The 9,929-nt window shown below is 35.6% G+C and overlaps 1 protein-coding gene across 1 annotated transcript; it reads right to left on the bottom strand.

Moving 5' to 3' along the window:
- Positions 1 to 2,999: 2,999 nt before the first annotated feature.
- On the bottom strand, positions 3,000 to 3,786 carry LOC140860969 (uncharacterized). Its single transcript, XM_073263967.1, has 2 exons — positions 3,529 to 3,786; positions 3,000 to 3,398 (listed from the first exon to the last, which is right to left on the bottom strand). Exons 1-2 carry the CDS (start codon positions 3,784 to 3,786, stop codon positions 3,000 to 3,002), a joined length of 657 nt encoding a protein of 218 aa, XP_073120068.1.
- Between the last annotated feature and the right edge of the window lie 6,143 nt (positions 3,787 to 9,929).

The following is a 9,929-nucleotide window of genomic DNA, read 5'->3' as shown; positions in this document are numbered from 1 at the left end:
CGGGAGATCGTGGAAAGAGGAGACATCACTGTCGAGAGAGTGGCCTCTGCAGACAATATCGCTGATCCACTTACTAAGCCCTTGCCAGGACCATTATTTGACAAACATCGCGAAGCAATGGGACTGCGTAGTATGACTAGTTGGCTATAGGGCAAGTGAGAGATTGAAAGAGTGGGTGCCCGGTGAGCCAACTTGTGGCTAAGGGCTTTGATTACTCTTTGTATAAACAATCTTTTGTTTAATATAATTTACACTTTTATAATGGCGTTTACTTTATCTTTTATCATATTATTATGTTGTGACATCTTATAAGATGTTTAGATGAAGACCTTGAATATACTATAGTGTATGTAAGATGTGGTAGCACATGGGGATGACTATCATGAAACACATCTTATAGTCACTGTATATTCTAAACAGTTCCTAGTCGATTGAGCCGTCCGTTAATAAGGATAAGGATCGCTCGAGATTGAGACTAGCATTTGCGATGCCGAGTATCACGTTTCATTGGTATGGAACATAGAGATGTTCAAAGCATGCAAATGGATATTCATACGATGAATGATCGAACTACCCTATCCGGACTTTCCAAGTGGTTATCACTTATCGAGTGGATAAAGTCCGAGATTTTGGTAGTACACCATTAGTCCTTACTACTTGAAACATCATTGAGACTCTATATGCTAGTACTGTACTTTGACTTATTTACCGACTCTATTAGGGTCATCAGGTGTCGGGATTGGGTACAGTTACGAAACATATAGGAGTCGATGCTTTGTTGTCAAGGATTCACCACATACTTGCTAGTGTGGATATCCTATGCAATCTGAGGAGATATTAGTGTGACGAATCTCTGGCCAGAGTACATGATGTGTTTTAAGAAATGGTTTCTTAGTAGCACATGCGATGTCACTATTTGATCTTCAAGATGTATTGCATAGTTATCGAATCTCGAACGACTCTTGATTTACCAATGGTTGTTGATTCGATCGGGATATTTGGATGAAGGGACCGTACTGTACGCTAACCAAAATCTATTGGTTCTTGCAGGCACTATCAGTGATACCTAGGGAATCATGGGGCGATGTTGCTAGGCGCTCTTACCATGATTCGATGGGCAAGTCGGAAATTGTTGTTCCGAGTCACAAGGAGTTGTGAGCCCACGGCTAGCTGTATCCCTGAACCATTGAGGGTCACACAAGTAATGGTTTTTTAATTCCCGTTGAGATAGTTAAATTTAAAGAGTTAAATTTAATGAACAAAGAAGTTGAACTTCTTATTTAAGAGTAGAGGAGTAAGATTTCCTAAAATGACATAGGGATGGGCATTTTTGGAAACCACTGAATTCGGATTCAGAAAATTTATCTTCACTCTAAAAGATGCAGAAATGGTTTCTGTGAACATTGGTGAAATTGTTTTATCAATCTGAGTCACGATGAATTTTATATTAATTTCTGAACATGCGGGCTTTGCTTGTCAGGCTTGAACTTATGACTAATGGGCCCTAAGCTATTAGCAGCCCACATTATAAATAAGTTATTGCAGTACAGAAATTACACAACAGAGGTCACAATTTTCGAAAACCTTAGCTTTTTTTCTCTCTAAGTGGCCGCCCCCCTCCCTCTCTGCTCGGGAAAATCCAGCCTGTGAATTTTGAATTTTCAGTCTGGTTTAACGGATCAAATTCGTTAATTCTCTTCGTAGAAACTTCTGATAGATTTTCTAGTGCAATCTATCAGAGGGATTAAATCTCTGTTCGTGGACCTGATTGAAGAATTGTACGTCCATCAGTTCCTGGGATATACAACAAGAGCAGAGTAATCTGTTGGTGTCCATAATCTCGATTCGAGATTGGAGGTAAAAATTTAATTGTTATTTAATTTTTACACGCACAATTTAATCGTAAAGTTTTGATACCTATTATGGAATCGTTCCATATAAAAATTTTAAACTTCCGCTGCACCGGATATCAATTCTGATTGATCTGATCACCGTTCTCCAACAATCTTTATTTGTTTGGCTTTGGTACTTCCACTTTAGCCAGACACCCCTACACTTTGAGGTAAGCTATACTCTCAGCGAATCACATTCTTAATAAGATACCACAGGAAGGTTTGCGACCTTTCCATTGTTCATATGGATTTTTATCATTTATTTTCTGTGGTATCTTATTAAGAATGTGATTCGCTGAGAGTATAGCTTAGCGCCACATATTTTGAGGTAAGTCAGAATTAAGTAACAATGCATTCATCATTTCCTTTAGAGTACGATTCTTGAGTTCGTCAACTCCATTTGATTTAGGTGAGTATGGTGCTCTAGTTTGATGAATGATGCCAAAATTTAAGCAGAATTATTCAAACGGAGCAACATACTTTCCACCTCGATCACTTTGAATCATCTTGATCTTTGAACTTAGTTGATTTTCGACCTCATTCTTACATGTTTTGAAAGCCTCAAAAGCTTCATATTTTCCTTTTAATAAGTATACCTTACACAGTCTTATGCAGTCGTCAATAAACGTTAAAAATACTTATTTCCACCTCGAGTTTGCACATATTTTAAATCGCATACATCAGCGTGTATCAACTTAAGTGGTGTAGTACTTCTAGTCACGGAATGGAATGGTGCTTTATGAATTTTTTCTTCAACAAAAATCTCACACTTATGTTGTGAATTTATTTTAAATGCATGTATTACATTTAAATTAACAAGTCTTTGTATAGTGTTGAAGTTAACATGTCCTAGTTTTTCATGCCATAAATATAACTTTCAATCAAGTAAGCAGAATTATTAACTTTATTCTTCACCTCTTGGAGGATAACATTCATTACATTGAGTTTAAAGAGAATACTATCTTGGTACCCTTTACCAATGAAAACACCATTTAGTTAAAATAAACTTGTCCGACTCAAATACAAGTTTAAAACCTGCATTACTCAATAAGGAACCAGAGACTAAATTCTCGCGAATGTCCGGGACGTGCAGTACATTATTCAACGTCATTTCTTTCCAGAGGTTGTTTTCAGAACTACATTCCCAACTCCAATGACATCATAGGTTGCAGATTTTCCCATAAATATCTTCATGTCACCAACTGTGGTGTATGAGGAAAACATCTCTTTTGATGCACAAATATGGCTTGTAGAGCCAGTATTTGCCCACCATTCACTTGGATTATCCACCAAGTTGGTCTCACAGAGAACAACACTTAGATCAATATCATAAATATCTAAAGGTACATACCTTTCCTCAACTATGTTGGCTTGCCTTGGTTTCTGACTTTTGTTGTCTTTCTTCGGAAGTCGGAAATCTTTTGCCGTGTGATTCGGTTTGCCACAGTTGTAGCAATCTCCTCGGAATTTCTTTGTGTTCCCTTGTTTCTTTTCATTTTTAGGGCGCTTCAATGTGGTTGTGACTTGATTATGCTAGATTAGCTTGCCTCAATAATTTCCTCTTGTACGGTATGGATTATGTTTTGCGGTTGTATTCCTAAATTCAAAGTCTCACAATGAGTTCTTCGAGTTTTACCTCATTGCGTTTGTGCTTGAGATAGCTTTTGAAATCTTTACATGACGGCAATAGCTTTTCTATGATGGATGCAACTTGAAAAGGTTCATTGACTTCCATTCCTTTGGCCAATAAGTCATGAATAATAATCTGAATTTCTTCAACTTGGCTCATCACCATTTTGGTGTCATTCATTTCAAAGTCAAGGAACTTTCCAACAACAAATTTTTTCACGCCTACATCCTCTGTTTTATATTTCTTTTCCAAGGAATCCAACATTTTTCTGGCAGTCTTGACTGAACTATAGACACTGTATAGTGTGTCATTTAGTCCATTCAGTATGTAATTCCTGAAATAAAATCATTGTGATTCCAAGCATCAACTGCAGTCCTTTTTTGTGTGTCAGCGTTGCCTTCAATGACGACGGGGGGGATCCTCCTTGAGGAATTTTGACAAACTTAGTGTAGTCAAGTAGAACAACATCTTCTGTTGCCCACGTTTGAAGTCGGCTCCAGAAAATTTCGATGGTTTTTCACCATGTGCAGGAGCGGTAGCCAGCGGAGTGAACGACACAATTGACATCTTTCACAACAGATTTCGTCTTGTGATTGTTGTTTACGATATCAAATTTCTTGGATAAGAACACAATCTGGACTGTCGAGGCAAGAGTATACTCTTTCTTCATAAGACAAAATTGCCCCGTATCAAAGTGCTTCAGCGGTCAATCTTCTCTAAGATACAATAACTTGTATCAAGTAATAGCAGCACAACAAATTACTTGATCTTTGCGAACTCTGATATGCATAACTTTCAAGTGAAGAAAGAAAAATAAAATGCAGGAATATGTATGTTTTTATGTTTTTTGTTTCTGAATCTCTCTCTTACGCATTGTTTTTCTTCAGATAGAGGATTGTGTATATATATACAACCACAGGTTTGGATCCAAGGAACACGTATTTTCGTCTAAAGACGCAACCCAACGCGAAAAAGAGCCCAAAAAGTCACAACTATTCGGAAAAACCAGACGGCGCGCTCGAGCGCGCAGCGTTTTTGTGACGCCTAAAATCCAATCTACTAAATTGCATGCATTAATTTGATACATATTAGGATTATTATTTTTAGGTTTAATTGATTTAAATTCTTTATGTGAATTATGTGTTAATAAAATATTTTATTATTTATTCAAAAATTTTATTGTACTAACTATTTAATTAATATTTTTAATTATTTAAGTTTATTTGTCTAAATAATTTTTATTGTGCTATTTAAATTATTTTAATATTTTAAAGGTTTAAGCTTGCATATTTAAATGATTTTAATAATTGTCTAATTTATTCTTTTAAATGATTTTAACTGTTTAGCTTATTTGTTCAAATATTTTCGAGTGTCCAACTTATTTATTTTTAATAGTCTAAGTTTAGCAGTTAGTTATTTTAAATTATTTTAAATGTTTAGCTTGCTTATTTAAATCCTTGTTAATTGTCCAAGTCATTTTAAAGAATTTTATTTTCGCTTGTGTATTTATTTAAATTTGCTTTTAAACGTTAGTCTAGTTTGTTTAAATTATTTTAATTGCTCTGTTTATTGTTTAAATATTTTATTTATCGTTGCGACATCAAAATATTTAAAGCGTTGATTTTTAATTCCTAAGTTGCTAAGTTGGAGTAGCACCTCTTAAAAGTGTGTAACACTTTTTCCTATCACCTACACACACTCAATTTTAATACATAAACCTAACCCCTAAAATAACACACACATACTCACGCCTAACACATACTCACCTTCACCACATTGCTCCCCCTTTTCTCTCACGCTCTTGCAGCCACCGATCTCACCTTCTCCTCCATAGCTCGACGCCTACTCTTTTTTTTTTCTTCTTATTTTTCCAAAGAGGCATCGCCCAGGTGAGCCATTCGCTGCTGCAGCTCCTTCCTTGAGCTCGGTTCCCAGCTCGAGCAGCGCCAGTTCTTCCCTTCGATCGGCCGCAGCAACTCCCACTTCTTTCGTTGTTTTATTTTATTAGCTAGGCAAGAATATGGATTCATTTTCTCACCTTGTAGATTATATATGTCGTGTGATTGATTGGTATCTATGCATTACATGTTTTCAAAGAAAATTAATATGGTGCCCTGTTTCTGCCAGATTTCGGCCATGAGGATATTTTCATTGTTTGTGTTTAAGAAATTATCCTATTATGCTTATTATTGAGTATTGAAATGAGTATGAATTTTGAAATGGTGATTGTTTTGATACCTTGAGTTATTTTCGAAAATTCCCAACTTTTTCCAGCTTGTTGATTTGAAAGTTCTATGTGTGACTATCGGTGGTACTTGAATGGTGATTTAGAGCTACCATGGATGATATGTAGTTAACATGGTAGCGTTTAGGATGTCATGAAGTTATCTTGAGAGAAGGAGTTGAGGCGCATTTGAGGAAGGAGGATGGTTGGGCTCGTTTTGAGGTGTTGTGAGGCTGCTATGTTGGAGCTGAGTTTAAGCATGTTATGGGCGGGTTCTAGGTTTTGGAAATGAACCTAAGTTCTGGTCTTGACCCTAGCTTAGAGGCTTAATACTTGGGAGTCACATAGCTAAGCTTTTGGTTGAGGGTAAAAGGCACAATCTGAGTAGAATTTTTGGAAGTGTATGAGCTGCCCGAAAACTTGTAGTTAGGGTTGAGTTCAAATCAGGTTTTGGCCATGGGCTTGGGTCCTAAACTAGCCTAGGATGTTAGGTATACAAAGGTGAAGGCGGGAATTAATTCGGTTAAGTTTTGGTCGAGTTATAGGTGCTCGAATGGCTAAGTGCAGATTTTGAACTATAAAGAGGTGGCTGTCCGGAAATATATGTCTAAGGCAGGGCTAAAGGTGGTATTTTGTTATGGGCTCGGATTTGGAACTTTTTTTAGATGTCAAGATTATGTTGATTCAAGCGGGAATTAATTCGGTTAAGTTTTGGTGATGTTCTAGAATTTTGAATGAATGTGTGCAGAATTTTGAAGTCATAGGTTGCTGTCCGGAATTGGATTTTTATAAAATGATTGTATAAGAATAATAATTCGAGGATGACTTCTATATTTAGTTCTAAGTGTCATGGAGTCGTGGGTTCAAGCGTAATCTTTTTTGATTAAGAATCGAGCAAGTTACCAATTTTATGGACGAACCGCTCGAATTTGTCCTAAGCACTACATTATGGTTTAGTTTACCCATCCTTTGGTTTGTCTCCTAAATCACCATCCCGATCATTCATGTGTGAGTCATTTGCATGATTATCATTCAAATATTTACATGTACGTCATATTTACTTATGCATTCTAAGTTTCATATTAAATAAAGGAAAAAAGTATATTTTGAACGAAGTGAGATGGTTGTGACTACATATTCATGTGTTCGTGTGGGGCTGAAAGATGTTTTGGCCTCCTTTACTAAATCATTATGGGTTTCCTTACCTTATCATGTGTTCGTGTGGGGCCAGAGCTATTCTGGTCTCCCTTACCAATATAGGGCAAGATCGGGTTGGGTTTCATCTCGCCCTCCTTGCGGCATTGTGCACTATAGCCATAATCATGATCGAAATCACAGAGTCACAATCAAGGATCTAAGTTCACAGTTATAGTTACAGATTCAGATACAGTTTATGCAGTTTCCTTGATTATTAATGAATTAGTCATGCATATGTTATATTCATGTTCTCTCATTTTAGAAGTACATTTTATTCAAATTAAGGGCACAAAGTATTTTATTATCAAGCTATTTTTAATCTGCGTGTGCTTATATTTACGTAGTACTCGTTATCCCCCCCCCCCCCCATATTCTTGCTGATTCTTTAAGACTCACTACACTCATTGTTTTCTGGTGAGGAGTATTTCATTGAGACCGAGGGGAAAGACTATCGAGTGGACTGCGATGCAGGCACGACACATCCCTCTGACCATGCCAGTCTTCCGCAAGAGATTATTTTAGCACTTTAAGTCTTTCATTTTGTTGATTGGATAATTGATATTGTAAGGATTTATAGATTTATTGGTGGGCATGTATATATGTAATTGCTTAATCCTTGATGTTCGAAATGTCGAATCTTATCTTCGATCTCGGTCTAGTTATTTAGTGTTGTTGTTTACATTTTAAATTGTTGTATGTGACAGATGGGTTTGAATATTTATAGATGGGTCATGCCAAAAATTTTTGAAAACCCGCATTTTATTTAGTTATTATTTAGTACAGGTCAGGGTCATTTCAGTTGGTATCAGAGCATGGTTCTGGTTGGGTTGTGCCTACTGCCGATTGCAAGAAACTCGAGAAATATCGCCTCAAAGTCTATAAGTTTTAAGGAATTTTATATGTTAGTCGCACTTGAATTAATACTTTGAATGTTTTTATGTCATCTTCTCTTAAAATATTTTCAAAACTAGCTATTAAATTCCCTTAAGTCCGTAGCTCGGTGTTTATTCTTTTGCTTAAAAATTTCCTTTAATAGTTTAAAGTGTACCATTTGACTGTTTATTTTTATAGCATGCGGTTCCAAGTTAAACAGAGTTGGTGTACCAATATTCCTTCCAGTTTTAGGAATTACGTGGATGTTTGAGTTATTAGGTAGTGCCAATAATTTTATGAGATTGTAGGAGTTTGTTGGAAAATACTATATTTGCGCATTAGGAGATATTAATTGATGTGTTCTTGTTGTAATTTGTTCTCTTATGGAAGGAATTTGATCGAATAGAACTAAGTGAATAGTTGCTTAGAAATTGATAGATGTAAGTTTTGTCAGTTAAGTTTATGAATCGAAACTCATGTGAAGACTTGGGATACGAACTTGGTTTAATTTTGGATAGTTTGAGTTTTTCTTTTGTTATTCGGGCAAATATGATTTTTGGAAATAGTGAGTCGGTTATTATGAGCCTATCAATTTTGTGAACTATTATTCCGATCATTATTTCCTCATTTTTTTCAATTGTGCTTATATCCATTGCAACATATACCTTCGAGTATCTGAAATTTTTTTGCACATCCATTGTTCATTCATGAATTTGTATGACATTAGTCAACGTTGTATTCAGCTAATTTAGCATTGATTGAACTTTTTAATAAAATATTGTTTATATTTCGCACTTCTTGAAATTATTTTCTTCTGTTCTAGAGCCACATGTTGATGTGAGTAAGATCCACTTTGTCTTACTTTTTGGTGATCTATTCATGTTGTGGTTGACATCTGAATATGTCTTAGGACCGTTGTTTTCCCTGGTTATCGACTTGTGTGGACTCCTCTCGACTGAAGTCACACTGATTTCCTTGATTGTGCTTTAATTGTTTGAGCATGATTTCATTAACCATAGATGAATGATCACGAGATTTGTATCTTGTTGGCTCATATGCATTATTCATGGAGCCTCCATTATTATTCATTTACTCCCAGAGTTGAATTATGATTGAGTTGTTTTCACTTATCTAGATTTTTATTTTTCAACTCGTTTGTTTGTAATGCTTGCATTATTTTCGTATTAAGCAGCATTACTTGTATGTTTGTTTCCTTTCAAGATCCATCATGATGAGAATATGGGTGAATCATAATTTCAATTATCATTTTGATTTCTTGTGTGGAGAATTGGCTCGTAACCTCATAGAAAGTGTTTAGACTATGGGAATTTAGTATTAGTACTAGATAAAATCCTAAGTTATTGTTGTGATCTGAGGAATGTCAACTACTAGTTATAACTAGTTCTAGCGAGAGGATTTCTAGTTAGTGAATTAGTTGAATGAGTTGTTCCATTTCTAATAAGATCGTTAAGAGTAAACAGTTTATTTTGGTAAGCTGAATGACTGGTCAATTACGAGATAGGAAATAGAGTTGTCCCTAGATACTTTTAGGTACATTATATTTGTATTCTAAGATTTTGTGAATATCAACCGGTTAGACTAACGCACCAACTATGGGTACAGAATGACGAATTTAATATTTAGGAAGTTTTCTGGATAAGGTGTAGATTTAGTTACAGGTGAAATGCTAAGGTACTTGAGGAACAATGAGAAAACATTTTCAATCGAATTACAAACTCTTCGAGGTGCCTAATTGGGTACTAAGTTCTAAAAATATGAATTTAGGTTGTACATAAAATAATTTGGGAATTTTTTTTTTTGGATTTTCAGACTTGCTGCCAAGTCAAACTAGGGATCGAAATATGTCTTTAGTCGATATGTAGGAATTGTTTGGTACTTAGAGAACCATCTAATCCAATAAGTGGATAATAGCTCGTAGTATATTTTGAATTAAAGTGTAATTATGGATTTCTTAGTCGTTGCATCTGGGATTGGGCATAGTCCAGGATCATTAAGCGTAGCATTGCTAATAAGTGGTGTAGACCTTTAGAATTTCAAATTGGATATTAAGTTGTTCTTGAAGATATCAATGCTCCGTAATATTAACGATTTG

Source organism: Henckelia pumila, chromosome 4, assembly GCF_033568475.1.
Source record: "Henckelia pumila isolate YLH828 chromosome 4, ASM3356847v2, whole genome shotgun sequence".
Lineage (NCBI taxonomy): Eukaryota > Viridiplantae > Streptophyta > Magnoliopsida > Lamiales > Gesneriaceae > Henckelia > Henckelia pumila.
This window is presented reverse-complemented; position numbering and strand designations above follow the sequence as displayed.

What these genes read in the sequence shown, in the direction of transcription:
- LOC140860969 (XM_073263967.1), bottom strand. Translation starts at nt 3,786, where the DNA reads ATGTTGGATTCCTTGGAAAAGAAATATAAAACAGAGGATGTAGGCGTG. An exon ending in TCAAGCACAAACGCAATGAG is followed by an intron (nt 3,399 to 3,528) that starts GTAAAACTCGAA and finishes ACCACATTGAAG; the next exon opens with CGCCCTAAAAATGAAAAGAA.